The sequence below is a fragment of the Arvicanthis niloticus genome, chromosome 6, assembly GCF_011762505.2.
Source record: "Arvicanthis niloticus isolate mArvNil1 chromosome 6, mArvNil1.pat.X, whole genome shotgun sequence".
Classification (NCBI taxonomy): domain Eukaryota; kingdom Metazoa; phylum Chordata; class Mammalia; order Rodentia; family Muridae; genus Arvicanthis; species Arvicanthis niloticus.
The window spans coordinates 68,375,742-68,397,853 of NC_047663.1; the positions used below are offsets into that span (position 1 = coordinate 68,375,742).

The 22,112-nt window shown below is 41.2% G+C and overlaps 1 protein-coding gene across 1 annotated transcript in view; it reads right to left on the minus strand.

Annotated features, from left to right (window-relative positions):
- The window catches only part of Fstl4 (follistatin like 4), a 417,547-nt gene that overhangs the window by 359,097 nt on the left and 36,338 nt on the right, over nucleotides 1-22,112 (minus strand). Inside the window, exon 3 of the mRNA XM_076936861.1 lies at nucleotides 4,865-4,898. Coding sequence (XP_076792976.1) covers nucleotides 4,865-4,898 — 34 coding nt within the window. The remainder of the gene's footprint in view (nucleotides 1-4,864; nucleotides 4,899-22,112) is intronic.

Genomic DNA, 22,112 nt, shown 5'->3' on the forward strand with positions numbered 1-22,112 from the left:
CTACCTCAGTCTTTACTGCTGTAAGAGAGTCACTACCACGAGCCTAACTTCATGAGAGGTAGGTGGCACTCTTAACTTCTTTGAGTCCAGCATTCGTACAAGAATGAGCAATGCTCCAGTGTTGAGCAGTGAAGGGTTGGGATGTAGGGAATGCCTCCCCTAGCCTCAGTTGAGGCTAGCTATGTAGGTTTGGTAGCCAGTGGTATGTGCTATGCCCCTTAATGGGGATAAACCAAGATCAGACAACTTAAACAGCCACCACCTATAAGTGTGGGGTACCACAGAGAGGCAGCAGTCCTATGGGAAGGAAGGAGATTCAGGCAGAGTCCATGTCACCACTAGCAAGGTGGCAAGGAAGGAAGGAGTCTCAAGTGTAAAATGCTGTCTTCTCATCTGAAGGTCAAGGGAAATAAAGAATTCTCTGAAACTTCATAGTGAGAAAGTCAGCATCATTGTGCCCACATAGCTGTTCCAGGCAGGTTCAGCCCTGGTGCCTGGTCGCTGAGAAAGCTGTCCCTTTGCCCAGATCCACTACAGCAGGCCTTGCAAAGACACAGTGCAGTGGCATCCCTGAACACCGAGACAGCAAAGTTAAATTTGTTCCATCCCATAGGAAGCTGATTTGGGGAAACACTGCCTATTATCTTCCCTGCTGAGTGTGTATTTAACACAAAAGCCAGAGCGATTCTGCAGCCCAAACAAACTCAACTGCAGTCATGCAACTCCTCGGGTTCTTAGAGTTTAGCACTTTCTGAGTGAACTGTGCCCCAGTACCGCTGCATTAAAGTACCACAAACCAGGAGGCTTCAAAAACGGGAATTCATTTTCTCACAGTTCTGAAAATCAGAAGACCAAAGCAAAGGAAGGGTTGGCCAGACCATTCCTGATCCCCGCTGAAGGCTCTAGGGAATGGTCTTCCCATGACTCTTCCTAGCCAGTGGCTGCCAGCAATGCCCTGCTCTCCCTTTACACGGCACTCCCCACCTGTGTCTGTAGATGAAGTTCCCACTGCCACTCATGGGACTAAAGCCAAAACTGATCCAGTATGACTTTATCTTAACTTGGTATGTCTACTGTCTGTAGAGACCTTATTAAATAGGTCTCTATTTCATAGAAGGTCATGTTCACAAATTCTGGCTTAGTACTTTACTATATCATTTTTTGTCAGTCTGTATTTTTCTTTGAGAACAAAGTCTCAAACTATGGCTATACATTCAGCTCATGACACCAAGCTTATTTAAACCTAAAGCTCTCTCATCAGCGCATCATCCGAAACATTACCAAAGATGGCACTGCACACTGAAGAACTAATGGTGTTTTTAAAACCTGTAGTAATCATTCAGAATATCTATCTTAAATTATCTTTTTAAAACCCAAAGGTCTTGGGTCCTCACTAGTATATCATGAAGATGAGACCAGGGTTCAAAAGGGCAACTTGTACTTAATTCAAGAAGTAATTATTATCACTAGGTCCTATGCAGGGTAATGGGAGAGAAAAGTCATCAGCCAGCTTACTCAGCTGTGAACTGGGAAAGCTACCATAGCAATCAGCCTGCCAAGCTTCATGTGCAATAATGGCATGAACGTTAGGGGGCTTACCAACACCTCATGATGTGATATAGGCTTGCTCCTTAGGAGAAGCTGTGTGACTGATATTGTAAATCCAGCCAAGAAGCCATGGCTGGGGAGCTCATAGGCCCTAGGAGTCAACTTCCTATTGCTATGTGTTAAGTGGACACAACATCAAACTGTCTTCTGCTTCCCAATGGGTAGGATCAAGATGTAATTGTTCCTCTACACCCATAGGTTGATGACACTCTCATCCTTCACCAGACAAGTTTCTTTGTGCTGTGGACAGTGTTTAACACAGAAATTCATAACTGGTCAAAATGCAGAGAATATATGATTGTGGGGTTGCTCAGCTAGAATTGAAACATCTATATCATAGCTCTTGTGCCCAAGGCTTAGGAAACATCAAGAAAGAGGGTCAGAAATATTCTAAGAGTGAGCAATCAGAAAGGACTAGACACTACAGAACCAGTGCGACTTGAACTCATCACAGTTGTAATTGCCTACCTGAGGTCAAGCCAGTCAGCATCCAGCATGGAGGGGAGGGGCTCACTACTCCCACCCCTAGCTTGGGAACCACTGACAGCTGATGGCTGCTAAGGAAGAGTCATTTTTCTTTAAGGTCGTGGCATCTAAGAGGTTGCTTTTGTCTCAGCAGATGCTGTCAGAGGCATATAAGCAGCACAAATTGGAACAGTTCATGAGAAAAAAAAGACATCAAATTGAGGGGGTAGAGGTCTGACTGGGATGGATTGGAGGAATAGGGGTGAATATAAGGGTGAATACATCGTACGTACAAGTGAAATTCTCAAATATAATAATATTCTATTAAAAGGGACATATATTAAATGAATTACAGGTCTTGGCCTAGGACTGTGGGCAAGTTGGAGAGGAATAGAAGAGGTTTCTGATTCCAGGTGATGAGTATGGTGGATTAGCAGCATAAGCCAAGCGCTTTAGGAAAAAGTTAGATTCTATGAAGTAGAGGTGACTTGGGATAAAGCCCAAGCACACAGTGTGCAGGAGCACTGAATGAAGTTACAGGCTGTCACCTCCCTCGTGATTCAGTCTGGACTTCATCATCTCCCAGACTACCGGCAGCCTCTCTCAGGCCTCGCCACACAGACTTAGTCAAGCACTTCCAAAAGTCATAGTGAGGAACTGCCCTGGGCCAGGTGTCTGAGACATTAAACCTCAGGCAGTGCTGGTGTCTGTGAGTCAGGTATAGAAATGAAACAAAACACACCTACATGGAAAGTTCTCTTAGATTCCATGGTCAGGGGGCTGCCGCTTTAGACTCAAGGTCTCTCCTGAGCACCCAGAAGAACCCTCCTGGGCTTGGAGAAATGAACACCACTGAACCTTTCTGTTCCACGTCGGGTTGGAGCAGCATGCACACTGCTAGACAATACTGACCTATTTGTGTTGATAGGAGTAACTTGGTGAAATTTCTACAGCACCTCTATTATTTTTTTTATACTAAATTCTGTTCAGAAGATCGACCCAACCCATGGCAGTGGCTTTTCAGGTTTCCAGGAACCTGGAACTATCCTTCAAGTCCCCAATCTCCCTTTCTCTACGTGACATCAAGCTATTTCAAGAACTCTTAACCATTTGACGTTGACAAAACAAACAAGCAAAAGAACTAAGAAAGACATCATTCACAATAGGAGAAAAGTAAGTCAGTGGTGTCAGGAGAGACCTGCTAATAACAGCCCAAAGAGCATGTCCTGGGTCAATCACTGTGGACGCTGATTTGGGAGCCGAGCTGTGAATGAAGACAGGATAGCCCACGCATGTCTGTTCTCTTCCTGGCATACTCAACCTCATCCTTTGAGGAATTCTAAGCCCCGTATTCCAAAGTTTTTTAGATATTTTTTTTTTGTCTTTGAAAAGAAATACACAGGGCTGCCCCGTAACTCAAGCCTAATGAAAGACGTTTTCAACATACAGACAGTAAGATTACCAAAAGGTTAAGTTTATATGTGATTCCTTCATGCAAATTAACCGAAGACATTGTGAGCGAGAGGACAGCTTATTATTCAAAGCCACACAGTCCGTGCCAACGTCTACCTTCATTACAGATGCTTCTCTCTAGCTGACAGTCACTGTTCCCACTGGGAAAATAATTTTCAAAAATAACACATACCCCCCATCTACCTTCATCTAATTTCATTTGGTATCAATAGCCAAAGAACGTGGTTTGCCCTGTTGAAGTGGTCCCAAGGCCATTGCACACTGAGCACATGGAAGCCAGAAAGTTCAGACTTAGAATCAGATTGCCTGGGTCCTCTGGATTTATGGTTTTAGAAGCATAGACAGCAGCTATTTGGGTGTCTGGTGTGGACAGTGCTGCCAGGCACTATCAAGCTCTTAAATGGCCTACTGGTACCACAGTTATCCAAGCTTCTCGTTGTGGTCCATGACATGGATGCTAACTAACCAGGAGGAAGAATATGTTTGACTTAGGAGGCAAGCGTGTTTTTCTACCTCAGCATGACTCTTCCCAGAGACAGTACAATGGAAGAGAGTGAGTGTGCTTATGTCTGGAATCAAAGCCGATGTACAAGACAGAGAACACACTATGGTTTCCGATTTTATTTGCTCCCTTCTGTCCCTACAATAAAGAGATGATTCCACAAATCGCACAAAAGAGATTCTCTCGTTAGAGACTAGCTGTTACTGAAAGTAAATAAAAGAAATTTCTGTTAGACGATTCTGAAATTGCCATCCGTATACGCTTACCTCTGAGACCAGAAAACAAATGTGCCCGAGGAAGGCTGGCAGGGAAAGTGGAACAACGTGGAATTGTTTTCAAAGGGGGAAATTAATTGGTTATTTCTATTCTGGCTTAGCTGAAACTGTAAAAATCTAATCAGAAGCATTTTTCATAGTGGTTTTGCCTACCTGATGATGAAACAAACTCCCCAAATTCTAAACCATTTTTTGTTTGCTTTGTTGTGATTATCATTAATGACTTCTGATTGAAACCAAATGACTTCAAATGTCACCCCCAAATGAGGGCCCCCTTTAGAGACCATGTGTGTGGTCAGGAGTGAGCCAGTCCCCAGGAGCTGCCTCTGATACTGGAAGGTGCAAGCCCTTGCTCTCACAGGCAAACCCAGCCTTAAGTTCTTCTGTCTCTTGAGCCAAGAAGCAAACAGATAGCATGCAGGAAAGCATGGCATTTCAAAGAACAGGCTGCCCATAGACTGACGTTCATCTTAGATTCAGCCAAACCACTTCCAAAATGTCAGTGCCGGGAATGATAGAGATGTCAGTAATTTTTTCCTACCTTCTTTTCTTGTGACTTCAAAGCCTCTGGTTTCCTGAAAGAAAGGAGAGATGTGGTTTTGAAGAATAATTCATAGGTACAGAAGGTACAGATACTTGCAAATGACTCCTGTCTTGTTAGTTGTATTTTCTCCAAATAGTGAATCAAATAGTAAGGTCAGCAATGTTGGGTCTTCTAACTTCACACAGCGTGTGTGTGTGTGCACACATGTACACATATAATACATGGGTCCATGCACACACACACTTGTAAATGTAAACAACTTATTACTTTGGGGACTTAGATTTTAAAAATACATTATTGGGGCTGGACAGATTAAAAGTACACGTTAGTTTTCAGAGGACCCCAGTACCTATGTGGGGCAGTTCACCTGTAACTCCATCTCCAAGGGATCTAACACTCTTTTGGCCTCCTCTGGCAACGGCACCTATAAGAACATACCTACCAACACCCAACACATACATACACGTAGCTAAAAATAAAATAGTTTAAAAATACATTGCTGGGCTAGAGAGAGGGCTCAGAGGTTAAGAGCACTGACTGCTCTTCCAGCGATCCTGAGTTCAATTCCCAGCAACCACATGGTGGCTCACAACCATCTGTAATGGGGTCTGGTGCCCTCTTCTGGTGTGTTTGACAGCAACAGTGTACTCATATACATAAAATAAAATATTTTTAAAAATACATTGCTAATCATACACTTCTTTATGTGCAGCTTGGGCCAGTCCCAAGTATTAAAAAGGATTCTGTCCTAGGGTGTGGTTCCATGCTTTGTCTCATCTCAATACGCTTACAATGGCTCCAGAAAAAGAAAAAAAAAAAAAAAAAGGTCGTGCAGTGTCTGATTATAGCCAATTCATAGTTTCTAAAGGCTCATGGACAATTTGGAGAGTAAGTCTAGGTCACTGGGCTAAATTAAGCACTTTGCTTTTTCTAATCTGATCTCAAGAATATTTTTGATGCCAGCTCTGTGCAGTACAATAAGCAAACTATTTCAGAAACTACCCAGGTACAAGTACCACAGGATGTCTGCATTAATATTCAGTTGAACAGGGAGCTTCAGAAGAAATACACATTACCGAGAAATCAAAGGGCGATTTGCCTTGATAAATGCCAGCATTTCAAATTCAGCTAGAAACAAGGAAAATTATTTTTTTAAGAGAATCTTTGAACATGGCGCTGAATAATGGGCAAATTTTCAAGCAGGGAGAATAGAAGAAGAGTGCACCAGGAAGAGGGGATGAGAGAGCAGGAGGTAGCATGCTGAGTGAGTATACAGTAGGCTCAGGAGAGGAGGAAGGTCCCAGTGAGAAGAGTTAAGGGAGCAGGGAAAGGCTGGAAACACATACTATGGCTTTGTAACTGATGTGAAGAATCTACAAATCACCAGAAATGACCAGTTTAAGATGAAAGTCACAGAGATTGAGATACATTGGAACTCGGCACTGTCTAGTAAAAGGAAACAACAAATGTGGACCTCCCCCTCCTCCCACCAAGATCACTCAACAGCACCACACAGTAAGGCGGTAGCATGGTCTTTCCCACCCTAGCATCCTCCTGTGGTCGGGAGAGGGCAGCAACAACAGAGGCGGAAAAACAAGATGCCACACTGGAAAGTTTTCCTGCCAATGATGGTTAGTTTAAAATGCCACCTCCCCATACCCAGAGTCACCTGGGAAGAGAGTCACACTTGAGGAATGAGCTAGCTCATTTGGCCTGTGGGCCTGTGAGTTGGGGCTGCATTGATGTTTAATTGATGAGGAAAGGGCCCAGCCCATTGTGGGTAACACTGTTCCTTACGAAGGGGCTTCTGATCTACACGGGAGTGGAGAAAGCTAGCTGAGCATAAGCAGTAGGCAAGCAAGGGTGAGTGTGTCCTTTTCCTCTCTGCTCTTGTCTGTAGATATCATGTGACTAGCTGCTTGTGTTCCTGCTCCTGTTTCCTCTCACTGATAGACTGTAATCTGCAATTGTAAGTCCAATAAACCCCTTTTCTATTAATTCACTATAGGTAGAATGTTTACACAGCAACAGAGATTAATCCAGGCCCCTCATAAGATTTCTCTTATGAGTGAAAAGCCTCCAATGGGGACCAGTGGGAGACCTGTGTCACACAAGGGGTAGACTAACAGAAGCACAGCACTCAGCAGTGTTGAGTCTACTGACAAGAGAAAACAACAAGCATCCTCGATGCTGGACCCTGCCGGGATTGCTTCTCGGCAGCTTATTCCTATCCCTGGCAACTCCACTCCCTACAAACCACCACATGTAGTCTTGTGAATGAAGAGATGGTTATAGTCAGCTCTTATGTTACCGAGAAAGCCTTTACAAATTGGTCATCGTGGTTGCATAAAGCATATGCATTAAGGAAAGCAGATGTCAAGTAACATGGCACATCTAATCATTTCTTCACGTCTATGTTTGCTTCTTTTAGGAGTAGTAGGAGCTGGGGAGATAGCTCTATTTGCCACACAAACATGGGAACCTGAGCTTGGGTCCCCAGATCCTATGAGAATTCAGACATGGTAGCATGTATTACATCTATTTTTTGGATGAAAGCATAGCACAGTGCATGTGTGGTGGTCACAGATCAACTTTCAGGAATCTGTTCTCTCCCTTCCACAGTGGGGATGGAACACAGGCCATCAGGCTTAGCGGTAAGCACCTTACCCACTGAGACATCTCACTGGCTAGCAACTAATTCTTATATTGATGTTAAAACCAGCCATTTGACTAAACTTCCTATTGTTTGTGACAGTTCTCATTGATTCTTTTGGGATTCTTTTTTGCAGCTCTTAGGAACTGCTGTGGTTTCATAACCAATGAACGGCTGCAACTCATGGGTTTGTAACCTGCAAGTGATGACGATCTTCTGTCTTTAAGGCCTGTTTTCAGTTCTGCCATCTCTTGTCTTGTTGTTAACTTCTTCCTTAACTTGATATTAAATTCGGCAATCTGGGCACAGTGGCACATGCTTGGAATATCAGGATTTGGGAGACTGAGGCAGGAGAATCACCACAAGTTTGAGGCCTGAGGTATGGCATGAGACTCTAGTCCCACCTGCTAAAATAAAAAAGGGTGCAGACAGAATGAGCGCTTTTAGCTTGTTTCTGACTCCTAAGAGAGACCCTCCAGTGTCTCTCTATTGGAGAAGCAGAGGTATGTTAACTACAGTAATGTGATCAATACACATTTCATTGAGTTTCACGTAAATAATGTACTGGGTAAAGCCGCCTGTCCCCTTACTCATTTATTTACTGTTTCCCTTTGTTGTGTGAGGGTTGGAATGAAACCAGTATCTGTTCCACTCTTGCAGCCTGGGTACTGTAAAAGAACAGGTGCTTCATACATATTTGTTGAGTAAAAAATAAAATAAAATACATATGTCTTGAATTTTATCAAGTGCTACTTCTGAATTCATGCAGATAATTATTTTTTTCCTTAGCTTTATTAATGGGATAGCTTATACAGTAGATTTTATTATCTTTCTGGAATAAGCTTTTCTAATTCATGATGTAATTTTAAAATCATGATCTTGGGGGCTAGAGAGATGGCTCAGCCGTTAAAAGCACTTGCTGGTTTTTCAGAGAACCAGGGTTCAGTTCCAACACTGAAGTGGAGGATCACAAACGATCTAAAATTCCAGTCCCAGGGAATCTGAGGCCCTCTTTGGCTTCCATGGGATGGTCTCCACATGGCGCACACATATACACATAGGCAAACACCCTTGCACATATAATTAGAATAAGTAAATATTTTAAAATGCGATCTTGAATACTGTTTTCTGTGATTTTTAAGTATTTTTATAGTGATTCATCTACGACTTTATATTTAAATTCATCAGTGAGGTTGGGGTAACTATTTAGAGATTTAGAAAATTAAAAGACTTGTAGCTTTTTGTAATTAATTTAGAAGTTTTCCTATGACCATGGCTTGATATGGTTTAAATAAAAGCAGAAGAGATTGGCATGTGGCCCACATCCGTCATCTTAACTCATGGGAGGGAGGAGAACAGGGTGAAAACTCCAGTGCCAGCCTCGGCTATAAAGTGAAACCTTGTTTCAATTTTCAATAAAAATGGAAGTGGAAGTGAGATTACCTGATGTTTTAAGGTTTCCCGTGTGTGTGTGTGTGTGTGTGTGTGTGTGTGTGTGTGTGTATTTGTTATTGATTAAACTGAGAGAAGAGATTAAACTTGTCTAGCGTCTGTCAGTTTGGTCAGTGGCTGGTTGATATTAAAATCCCGAAACCTCACTCCAAAGGTGATGATGGAGCCAGGCTGGGGGATTAGAAAGCTCTTCCTGGCTCCCAGCAGCTTGTAAACAGCTCCTCAGCAAGGTAGCTGATGGGAGAGACACACTCAAGTTTACTATTGGACTGACAAGGATGGGAGCCACCAAGAGAGTCTTCTTATTGGAGCAGGTGAGAATATGCACATCAGTGCTGAGCCAGTAGCAGTCCAGTATGCTGGAGAAAGGGATAAGAAGAAAGAATGAAAAATAGGGGACACAGGGCGGGGCTGGGGTGGGGGTGGGGGGTGGGGGAGTTGGCACGGAAGCAGAGTCATAGCGAAGGGCAGTGTGGCCTTAGCTGATGTGGGAACTGTGCAGTGGTGTGCCAACACTTGGGAAGTGTTCTGTGGTTCTCAATGTTAAAATGCTGTACCAGGGAGCTGTTAAGGAGGAGCTGTAAAAAGGCTGGGCCTGGACATGCTGCTTTGGGAAGCAGGAATCTCCACACTCCCTCTCCTTTCTCTGGAACATACAACAGATTGTGTCATGCTGTCAGGGCTTTGTGACCCAATGTGGCTGACCTATCTTAGTGTCAGGGGATATTGTTCTACAAACACCCTACTTCTGCTCACACTTCAGCAAATACTTTAACTTAAAGAATACAAGAGATAAAACTCTATGTCAGTGACCAGGTGGGCATGTCTAAGAGAGGCCTGAAGGCCCACCCCTGGATATCCACCTATGCTACATCAGAGATAAAGAAAACCACACCAATAAGACTCTGCAGCAAAGGTAGTTTCCAGAACACTTCGGACCACAGAGTACTGAGTCTACCCCATAAACTCTACTATCCATAACAATTCCCCAGATGTAGTAGAAGGACCACACATTCTCTCACCTATGGAGAAAGCAGATGCTAAGGCTCTGACTTAGTATGCACTGTCCCAGATATACTAATCCTCACAAAAGAAATAACAGAGAAAGTATGCTACAAAATCCAACTAAAAATACATTCAACACATCACAGCAAGTGATGTCCTAAGTCACCACCAAGAGAAGGCTTGTCCCTAAAACATCTCTAAATTAAAATTAGAGGACATTCATGATCACAGTCCCCTAAATCTCAACATAGAAACATGGAAGGCCAAGGCAACATGACTTATCCTTGAAGTCATATTCTTTAACAAATAACCACCAAAGTAGATGAAATGCCAGATAAAGAATTCAAAAGAATAGCTTTTAAAAAAATCTATATACTCCCGTCCTGGAACACTGGTCCCTTCCGGTCTGGGCCAGAGCACTGAGCAGATCTTGGGTGGCAGCTCTGCCCCCAACCTCCAAGAACCCAGAGGAAGCGGGGATCCCAGGTGCTCTAACTCAGGCAGTATCTTAGATAAGCAGACAGCAGGGCCCGCCCTAAACAGGGAGTAACTGGGAACCAAAAGGACCCAGGAAGTCACTCCCGGCCCAGAACACTGGTCCCTTCTGGTCTGGGCCAGAGCACTGAGCAGATCTTGGGTGGCAGCTCTGTCCCCAACCTCCAAGAACCCAGAGGAAGCAGGGATCCCAGGCGCTCTAACTTGGACAGTGTCTTAGAAACTAGTTCTCAGATCTGAGGCCTGGACCAGACCTCTGCCAGGTCTGCTGTTGTGTGGACCCTGGATTCCACCTGAGACATACTGGAAGGTCCACTCAACCCAGAAAACTGAACTCAGAGCGTCAGACAACATATCCTGAGATATTCTAGTGGAGACACTGCACCCAGAACAGCAGACACCTAGCTGGACTACTACCTTGGAGGCACCATATCCTGAGGCATCCTAGAGGTACCACTGTAATCAGTACAGCTGGAAAAGATCACAGAGACATTTGGACCCCTAGGAGATCAGACACAAGCTAGATAACTGGAAAGACAGGCTTCAGTCAGAGACAGCAAGTACAGGCAGCACTAGAGTTAACCAGATGGCAAAAGGCAAGAGCAAGAATGTAAGCAACAGAAACCAAAGTTACATGGCATCATCAGAACCCAGCTCCCCCATCAGAGCAAGCCCTGAACACCCCATCACACCAGAAAAGCAGGAATCGGAATTAAAATCACTTCTCATGATGATGATAGAGGACTTTAAGAAAGACATAAATAACACTCTCAAAGAACTTAAGGAGAGCACTGGTAGACAGATAGAAACCCTTAAAGAGGAAACACAAAAATCCCTTAAGGAATTGCAAGAAAATGCAACCAAATGGGAAAAGGAATTAAACAGAACCATGCAGGATCTAAAAATGGAAATAGAAACAATAAAGAAATCACAAAGGGACAATACCCTGGAGATAGAAAAACCTAAAAAAAAGATCAGGAGTCATAGACACAAGTATCACCAACAGAATACAAGAGATGGAAGAGAGAATCTCATGTGCAGAAGATACCATGGAAAACATTGACACAACTGTCAAAGAAAATGCAAAATACTAAAAGCTACTAACCCAAAATACACAAGAAATCTAAGACACAATGAGAAGGCCAAACCTAAGGATAATAGGTATAGATGAGGGGGAAGACTCCCAACTAAAAGGACCAGTAAATATCCTCAACAAAATTATAGAGGAAAACTTCCCTAACCTAAAGAAAGAGATGTCCATAAATATACAAGAAGCCTACAGAACTCCAAATAGTTTAGACCAGAAAAGAAATACTTCCCGCCATATAATAGTCAAAACATCAAATGTACAAAACAAAGAAAAAATACTAAAAGCAGTAAGGGAAAAAGGCAAAGTAACATATAAAGGCAGACCTATAAGAATTACATGAGACTTCTCACCAGAGACCATAAAAGCCAGAAGATCCTGGACCGATATCATACAGACCCTAAGAGAACACAAATGCCAGCCCATACTACTATACCCAGCAAAACTCTCAATCATTACTGATGGAGAAACCAAAATATTCCATGACAAATCCAAATTTACACAGTATCTCAACACAAATCCAGCACTTCAAAGAATAATTGGTGGAAAACTCCAACACAAGGAGGGAAACTACAACCTAGAAAAAGCAAGAAAGTAATCGTCCAAAAACCCCAAAAGAAGATAGTTACACAAACATATCTCCACGGATGTTAGCCCAAAAGCTTGGATTAGCGAAGACTCAACCCACAGACCACATGAAGCTCATGAAGAAGGACGACCAAGAGGGGATGCCTCAGTTCTACTTAGAACGAGAAACAAAAATGCTCAAGGGAGCAAATAGGGAAACAAAACATGGAACAGAAACTGAAGGAGGGGCCATCAGGAGACCATTCCACCTGGGTATTCACCCCATGTACAGCCACCTAAGCTAAACACTGTTGTGGATGGCTGGAAGTGCATAAAGTGAGGAACATGATATAGCTGTCTCCTTAGAGGTCTGCCAAAGACTAACACACTCAGAGGACAATGCTCACAGTTAACCACTGATATGATCAGGGGTTTCCCAATAGAGAACTTAGTGAGAGGACTGAAGAAGCAGAAAGGGTTAGTGACCCCAGGTGGAAAGCAACAATACCAAACAACCAGAGCCCCCCAGGGTCTAAACCACCAGCCTGGGAACACATAGGGAGGGACCCAAGACTCCAGAGGTATATGTAGGGGAGGATGGCCTTGTCGGACATAGGTGGGAGAGGAGTTTCTTAGTCCCATAAAAAAAAAAAAAACACACACACAGTGGGGGGGGGGGGAATGTGAGGGCGGGGAGGGGATAGTGAGGTGGGGTAGGTGTGGTCACTGCCTCATAGAAGCATGAGGAGGGGGATGGGATAGGAGGTTTCTGAGTGGTGGGAGGAAGTAGGGTAAGGGGATAAAATCTGAAACGTAAATACTACAACCAATTTTAACAAGCGAAAAAAAAGTCGTCAGAACCAACATCTTTAAAAAAAAAAGTCAGCCCTCTGGGGGTGGGAAATTTTTTTTTTCTTGATACTAAAACTTGTTCTGAGAATTGTATATTGCAGAATACACAGCCTTGGTGTATCTACTCATCAAGCATACTGAGCAGACCTGCCCAAACCTCTGATGTCCTGGAATTCCATCTGGATTCAGTGAAGACACAGCATCAGAGGCTTATCAACTTACTCTTCCCCCCACCCCTCTTCTAAAATCTCAACGCCCTTAATCAGCTTGAAGAAGTTAAAGAAGAGTCAGCGCCCCTATTCCCTGAGCTTGGGGACTAATGTGGTTAATAATGGTCTGTCTTTCTAGGGAAAAGTAGTGGTTTTGTTGGAACAGGGGGGATTAGCTAAGACTTACTGCATAGCCATAACCTACTGGTGGAAATCTGTATAATTATTATCAAGATGAAGTTATAATTTCTTAAATGGTACAAAATTTACTTTGATTTCAAATTTAAGGTTTTCATTGATATGAGCCTCTTATTAATATAAAAATGAGATGAATATTGATACTCTCATGGGCATTGTGCCTGTATAACACATTTAGGAATACAAGGCCTAGACCCAGCCCTTTTTTAACTTTTTTAACTGATTTGGGAGGGTTAACCTATGAGTTAAGGGACTATAGCAAATTCATATTTTTGAGTTTATTGCTAGGGTGTTTTCCATATTTTATTTAGAAATAGCTGAGAGGAGTGAACAGACAACAGTCCAGGTTACCTTACATGGATAGTTGGTTTTCAAAACATCAGAAGTCCATAGAACTGACGCTACAAATATTTATATATTAATGTTCATTTTGATTAGAGACCTGTCTGCTCCTGACAGCTTCCTGTCGTGGATTCTAAGAAGAAATTGAGCATCCTTGGAGATACTCCAGTTGTGCGGTGACAGCCACTAGGCAAGAATTGCCTCTCTCCATCTACAGACAAATTACTGTCCAGAAAAGAACACACCTGCAGAATAGTCGACTGATTATATCTGCCTAGACAGAGTAATCAGCCCTTAATAATCCTGCATCACTAAGGTCTGTCAGATGATTCTGGGCCAGAAGGCTGAAGATTTGATGCTCCAACGTTCGGTAGTATAGGGGCTTTTCAGGTGTTCAGTGGTCTCTATAAATTGGCTAAGTTTTAGAAGCTATGCTTAGTGCTTCCCATAACTTCAGTTAACTCAGTCATTCTGGATTTCTGATGGGGTTGAAGACCTATAGTCTCATAACCAATCCTGGCTATTTACTTTGAGAGAAAAGATCTGAGTAGATGGTTTTCAGCTGACATTCATTCTAAAGCCAAAAAGCCAGGATCAAAAGTAAGTGTTTTAGTTAGAAGAGATGACAGAGGTTCTGGTTAGTCAACAGAATGATGGACTGGGTATTAGGACTATCTTGTACCTCACTGGTACAATTAGGAATAAGTATGCTCTAATTGTATTTTGAGAGAAAAGTTCTACTTTAACAGGAAGAGTGATATGTAGGAGGAGCTAAGTGGGAAGGAGTACTGAGAGGAAGAGATGGAACAAGGAGAGAAGATGAAGAAGAGGAGAAGCTAGGTGATGAGAGAGAGAAAGAGAAAGGGGGCATGGAGGCAGATGTTCACATGTCTCCACCAGTCAAAGATAGTTTTTATGTCTAGGTTGGGTATTGGGTTGTGCTTCTGATTGAGCATTACCAAACTTATAAATCCTTTGATTAACATTTTTTAAAAAATCGTATAAAAGCAAAAAGGAAAGGGGGCATGGGACGGGGGTGTCCTAGGGAGGGGAAATGTGGAAAGGGGATGGCATCTTAAATGTAAATAAAATATAAAATTAAAAATTAAAAAAATTTTAAAAAATCTATAAATTCCAAGAAAATACAAGAAAACAGTTGGAAGAATTAAGGAATGCAGTGCAGAATACTATGGGTCACTCAATAAGGGGAGGTGGGGGTGAACTGAAATCTTATAAATGGAAAGCTTGTTGAGTCAAATAAAAAAACCTCACTCAAAGCCAGTAAATGAGATTAAGCAGAAAAGAGGATTTTAGATTTTGAAAACAAAGTTGAGAAATTAAGATATTCAAACAATAATTAAGAGAAAAATAAATTATGAGCAGAAATATAAGAACTTGTGACATGATTAAAAGACCAAACTGATTTTTTTGGTATTTTATAAAGTGATATGGCACACACTAAAGCTATACAAGATACACTGATAAAATAATAGCAGAGATTTCCCCAAATCTTGAGAAAGATATAAACATCTAACTATAGGAGGCATTTAGACTCACAACAGACACACCAGAGTATACAATGAAGAATACACACTGAAAACTACAAGAAATAATAAGAGACAATACAACTTACTACATAGTTAAACCCATCAGAATAACTTTAGAATTTCAGCACAAACCCTTCAAGATGGGAGCATATGGAACAATGTACACCACATCTTAAAAGAAAACAACTTCTAAACTTTATTACTATAGGATGCAAAGTTGCTCTCTGAGCTGAACAAGAAATAAAGATGTGGCAATATAAGAATAATATAAAGGAATTCACAATCAGTAAGCCAATATTATAGGGGAAACTTAATGAAATTCAATATACACAAGAAAAAGAATAAAGCTAACTATTAGCACACAGAAAAAAATAAACTCTAGTAGAAGCAGAAACCAGCAAGCCAACATTAAGGGGAAAAAATCCAACATCAGAAAAAATAACAAAGGAAAGGAATAGGGTGTATCTTTGCTTTATATCTCTGAATATAAGTGACCTCAATTAAAATACACCAACTCAATGTCTAGATTTTACAAAACAAAATTCAATTATTTGATGAATGCAAGAAACACACTTCACTGGCAAAGACATATATAGACAGTAAAGAGATGGGAAATGGCATTCTAAACAAATGGAATTTGGAGGAGAGCAGCAATTCCTATGCTTCTATCCCACTGTCTTAGGGTTTTACTGCCGTAAACAGACACCATGACCAAGGCAACTCTCATAAGGACAACATTTAATTGGGGCTGGTTTACAGGTTCAGAGATTCAGTCCATTATCATCAAGGCAGCATCTATGTAGGCATGGTGCAGGAGGAGCTGAGAGTTCTACATCTTCATCTGAAGGCTGCTAGCAGAATACTGGCTTCCAGGCACCTAGGATGAGGGTCTTAGACCCCACACCCACAGTGACACACCTACTTCAACAGAGCCACACTTTCTAATAGTGCCATTCCCTGGGCCTAGCATATACAAACCATCACACCCACAAAGGACACTCCAAGCCCAAATTAGTAAAGCAGGCACCAAGAAAGAATAATGACTATAAATATATATACCTTTAATGTTGTTATACCAAATTACAGAATACAAACACTACCAGACAAAAGACAACTGGATAGACAGACATCTATACACTCGTGGGTAACTTCAGATCTCTCTTCTCACTACTGATGAGTCATTCAGTTAGTAATCAACAGTGCAAACTTTAGAGTTGACTCACTGTATATCAGTTAAACTTAACAGACACCATAGAACGCTCTTTCCAACAACTACAAAATATATCTTCTTTCAGTAGCACATGGAACTGTCTTCAAAACAGATCATATTCCACGGCCAGCAAGTCCAGACTGCAGTTCATGGCCCATGTGCAACACATGCAGCCGAGTATATGAATGAGTCCCAACATAGAATCATAAGCTTGCTGAAATATTATGAGACATTTTTTGAAGCTCTTTGTAACCTGACTGCTCATTCTTGAGCATGAACTTAGTACAGTGCAATGTCATGTTGCTGTGTCAAATGTTTAGACACTTCTTCAGTCATTGCCTACCAAAATTAAACAAAGAGGAAATAAAAACTCCAGCAAGGGGGCTGGAGAGGTGGCTTAGTAGTTAACAGCATTGGTTAGTTTTGTAGAGGACCCAGACTGGGTTCCCAGCACCCGTACGGTGCTCATGAACATCTGTTTCTCTAGCTCCAAGGGATTCAGTACCTTCTTTGGACCTCAGCAGAAATTATGAATGTATGCTGTATATGAACATACACACATATAGGCAACACACTCATATACATATAATAAAATAAATCTTACAAAAAGAAAAAATAAATGAGATTATGCAGAAATAAAGATTCTGAACAATGAAAACCAATCTTTGCTGAATGTTACAGCCATCTGAAAAGTAGTAATGCTGTTCACTGAAGTATTCCATAAAATAGAAAGGGTATGACTGTTTTCAAATTCATTCTGAAACCAATTACCTCAATCCTCAAATTGGATATGGGCAAAACATAAACCAAAACTGCGAACCAACATCTTTGATGAATACACACACACAAATCCTCACCAAATACATACAAACCAAATTCAACAACATGTTAAAAATATCACGTATCACAATCAAGTTATTCTTGAAATGTTGGGATGGTTCAACGTAGGTAAATCAATAGATGTAAAAGTAATCAAAAACAAAAATCATGTGACCGACTCAATAGATTCAGAAAAAAAATCCATTGGCAAAATTCAACATACCTTCAAGAAACTAGGTAGAGTTTCAACATACCTATACCAGGAAAAGGATATATACAACAAACACACAACCAATACCATATTGAATAGTGATAAATGTAAAATATTTCTCTAATCTGGGCAGTGATGGCACATACTTTTAATCCCTCCCATCACTTGGGAGTCAAAGGCAGGCAGATCACTGAGTATGAGGCTAGCCTGGTCTACAGAGTGAGAGTTCCAGAACAGCCAGGGCTATGCAGAGAAACCTGTTTCCAAAAACAAACAAACAAATAACATTTCTCTAAAATCAGAAACTAAACAGTCCACACTCACACCACAATTATTTAATCTACTACCTTTAGTACTAGGTATTTCGGCTTGAGCGATGAGGTAAAAAACAAACAAACAAACAAACAAAAAACAAAACATCAACTCATCCTCATCTGCAAACAATAAAATCCAAATACGTACAGGACCCTAAAAGGACTCCACTAAAAACTCTTAGACTTGTTAAACAAATTCAGTGAAGTAGTGTAATTCAAAGTGAACATACAAAATCAGTAGCTTTTAAACACACCAACAATGAAAGATGTTTGAAAACAATCACGTTGCTAGAAAAGTAACAAGAGTTTCAGAACTAAATCCAACAAAGGAGGTGAGAGATCTGTTAAAGAGAAATTATAAAATATGGATGAAAGTGAAGACCTTAGAAGACAGAAGATGTAGAAGATGGAAAGGCCACCCATACTCACAGACCAGCAGAATCAATACTGTTAACACAGCCATGTTACCTAATGGAATGCGTAAACTTATTGCATGCCCTACCAAAACTCTAATGATATATTTTAAGACAATCTTAAATTTCATAAAGAAGCACAAAAGACACAAAATAACCAAGGTGATTCAGAGAAACACACTCACCACCACCACCCAAACCAACAAGCTAGAGGAGTTATTAAATACAATTTCAAATTATACAATAGAAACATAATGTAAAAAAAAAAAAAAAAAAAAAAAAAAAAAAAAACAGCATGGCATTGGCACCAAAACAGGCACATGTACCAGGCAAAGGTGACAAAAACATAATTGTAGCAAAAGCATGTTCCCTTTAACAAGTAATGTTGGGGAAAAACAGATTTCTACACGCAGAAGAATGAAACTAGACCAAACAATAGTTCTACACTGAGAGAAATCTAGGTAGGAGCTCAAGGCAGGAACCTGGAGGCAGGAAATGAAGCAGAGGCCATGGAGGAATGATACTTATTGTCTGGCTTCCAGGCCCACTTTCTGCTGCCTTTCTGTACTCAACAACCCAGGACCACCTTCCCAGGAGTGGCACAGTGAGCTGGGTGGGACCTCCTCTATCAGTTAGCAATCAGAAAAATGCCTTACAGGCATGGCTGAAGGCCAGTCTGATGAAGGCAATTTCTCAGTTGAGGTCCATCTTCCCTGGTGAGTCCAGTTTGTGTTGAGTTGACAATGAAAAGCAACCAGCACACCTGCATCGTAAAATATTGTTTAAACTTTTTTTTTTTTAATCCTGCAAAAGGGATCCGGAAAGAAATGAACACACTGGTATGCACAAAACTTCCCTGAGGTCTGACAGTGACTGAGCTGGACATATACTGGACAAGGGGCCAAGAAATAAGGAAAACTTCAGCCCCCGCTTTAAAAAAAATGAAAAGTAGTTTTAGATGAGCCTCAAATAATAAAATCTAAGTACAGATTTTGATGGTAGCATGATACCAGGGAGACAGAAGTTAACTGAAAAAGAATGTCCTTGGTGCATGAACAGGTTTTATAAGATCACAATATTCTCAAATAACTTGTGTACTTGAATGGACTAAGATGACCTGCAAGCACTTTCTGTGCTTAAGGACAAAAACAAAACAAAATAGTAACTCAAGAAAGCTAAAAGAGTTATCCCTAAGGCTCCTTACACATTCTCTCTAATATCCAGTCCAAAATTACCAAGCAGGACAGACAGCATTAAATAACTCAAATCCAAGAAAAGAGATCTCAGGTTACCCAAGCAGACCCACTTCTTATCTAGACTCTACATCAGCAGACACAGGCTTTAGAATATGGTAAAATACAAGAAAACCCACAGAACCAATGAACCTGAGCCCATAGGGGCTCACAGAGACTGAACCAACAACCATGGAGCTGTATGGGTCTAATCTAGGCCCTTTGCACATATGTTACAGTTCTGTAACTTGGTTGTCGTGTGAGATTCCTAACAGTGGGAGCAGGAGCTGTCTGTCACTATTGCCTGATTTGGGGACTCCATTCTTCCTACTGGGTTGCCTCACTCAGCATTAATATAAGGAATTAATATGAGGGAAGGTGCAATGTGCTATGCCATGATAGGATGCTATCTATGAGAGGCCCGCCCTTTCCTAAAGGGAAATGAAAAAAGAATGGATGGGGGAGGAGCTGAGAGGAGAAGAGAGAAGGGGAATTGCAGTTAGAACATAATAGATGAGAGAAGAATAAATTTAAAACTTTTTAAAAGAATATGGCTAAAATGTTGAAAAAATAGAAAAAGGTTTTATGTTTCAGCATAAAACTAAAAAAGAACCAAGTTGGACATTCTAAACTGAAAATTAAATAACAAAGAATTAAACAGATTTAACAGCCAACAAAAAGAAGTGGTTGGATGAGAGGTAGGTCAGTAGAAAACAATCAGACTGAAGAGCTGAGATGAAAAACACAAGAATTAAAATGATGTGTGTGTTAGAGACACATAACCCAGCAAAAAGGTCAAACATGGATATAATTGGAATTCAAGGAAGAATGAGCAGAATTGGTATTTGAAGACAGACTGGATCAAATTTTCTTTTAATTAGTGAATGACAGCAAGTCAGAAATTTGAGACCTCTACAAACTCTAACCACAAAGAAATCCAACCCTGGGTTCTCACAGCAAAATAGCTGAATGGCTGAATGGCTGTGAAAGAAGAAGGAGGAAGAGGAGGAGGAGGAAGAAGAGGAGGAGGAAGAAGAAGAGGAAGTCTTAAGACTAGCCAGATTGCAGCTGGTAGAGATGGTCCCACCTCCACACAGCATCTACAGAAGAGCAGCAGAAGGGTTCTACTTTTGAAGAGACAGTAGAACCTGAAAACAATGGAATGCTGTCTTTAAAGTCTAGTAAACAAACCTTGGAATTATATATCCTGAGGGGAAACAAGAGTTGGAGCTCAGTAGTAAAGAGCACATACTGCTCTTGCAAGAGACTAGAGTTTGGCTCTAAGCATCTCTGTCAGGTGGCTCGCAACCACCTGTAACTCCAGCTCCAGGGGATTCAAGGCTAGCATCTGGCTTCACCTACATCACTTTGTGTGTGTGTGGGGGGGTGGGGGGTATGTGTATGAGAGACAGAGAGACAGAAAAGGAAAGGGAGAGGGAGAAGGAAAGGGAGAGAGAGACAGAGACAGAGAGACAGAAGCATATAAAATTTAAAATAAATCTTTTAAAAATTCAGATAGTAATTTGGTAAACTAAGTGAAGGTGAAATAAAGATCTATTAGGCAAACAAAATTTAAGAGAAAATGTTGTAGATTCACGATAGCAATTTGAAAAGGAAATGTAAGCAAAAGGAAATTGTTGAGCTAAATATATGGCCATGCAAGGAAGAATAAGAAGTGTCCTAAAGGATTAAAGGGTAAATATAAATATCTTTTAAAATACTGTTTAACATTAATGACTTATAGGGTAAAAGCTAACTTACACAAGAATATGATCACCAAAGGTCAGAAGAGCAAATGAAATAGTATTGGACTGTCCTAGAATTATCCCCCCAAAGAAATTATTATAAATGTTTTTGTTACTGGAAATTTTGGGGAGTCATACATTGGGCACCATATTTCTTGGAAAGCTGAACGAACTCCCCTCTTGGAAATGTTAAAAAATGGACTTGGAAGAAAGCGTGAGGAGACTTTTTGTTTTGGAATTTAAACACAGCAGGAGGAAGACAGAGAAGAGAAGCAGGAAGGCATGCCTTTTGAGTTGGGCACTAAGGTCAACAAGGAAGCACACGCCAGGCAAACAGTGAATGGCAAGAGGTTGAGGCACTTCAGAGAAAGTGAGAAAACCTAGAGTGTCTGGGGAAACATGCCCAGACTTCGGAAAGTCTCTAAAAGAAAAAGAGATAGAGAGAGATAAAATGAAGAAAAATAGTTCCCCTTTTCTCAGTAATTCAGATACTTGGGCAGGCTTAGTCGAATCACATGGCTGTGGCTCAAGTGACTGCTTGGGAAGGATTTCTTGGAAGGTAAGGCACTTTATCTAATTAAAGAAATAGTTATTCCTACCATCTCCTTCCATGCCCTGAGGGGGGTCAGCCTTCCTGAGGAGAAGCTCCTTAGGTGGACGATTGGCCAGACAAGTGGAGTTAAGTCTCTATGCAGAGGTAGGTTTTATTCTTTTGGCTAGGAGGAAGTAGCTTTCCCATAATGGGCCTTCCCTGGTAATATAACACCATGAGGCCAATGGAAGTAGACAATAAGAAAAAGTGTCCACTCCAAAAGAAAAAAAATGAGAGCAGAATGAAACAAGGAACAAAATGGAACAAAACCCACCTCTAACTGCGAGCTGCTTAGAAGAGAT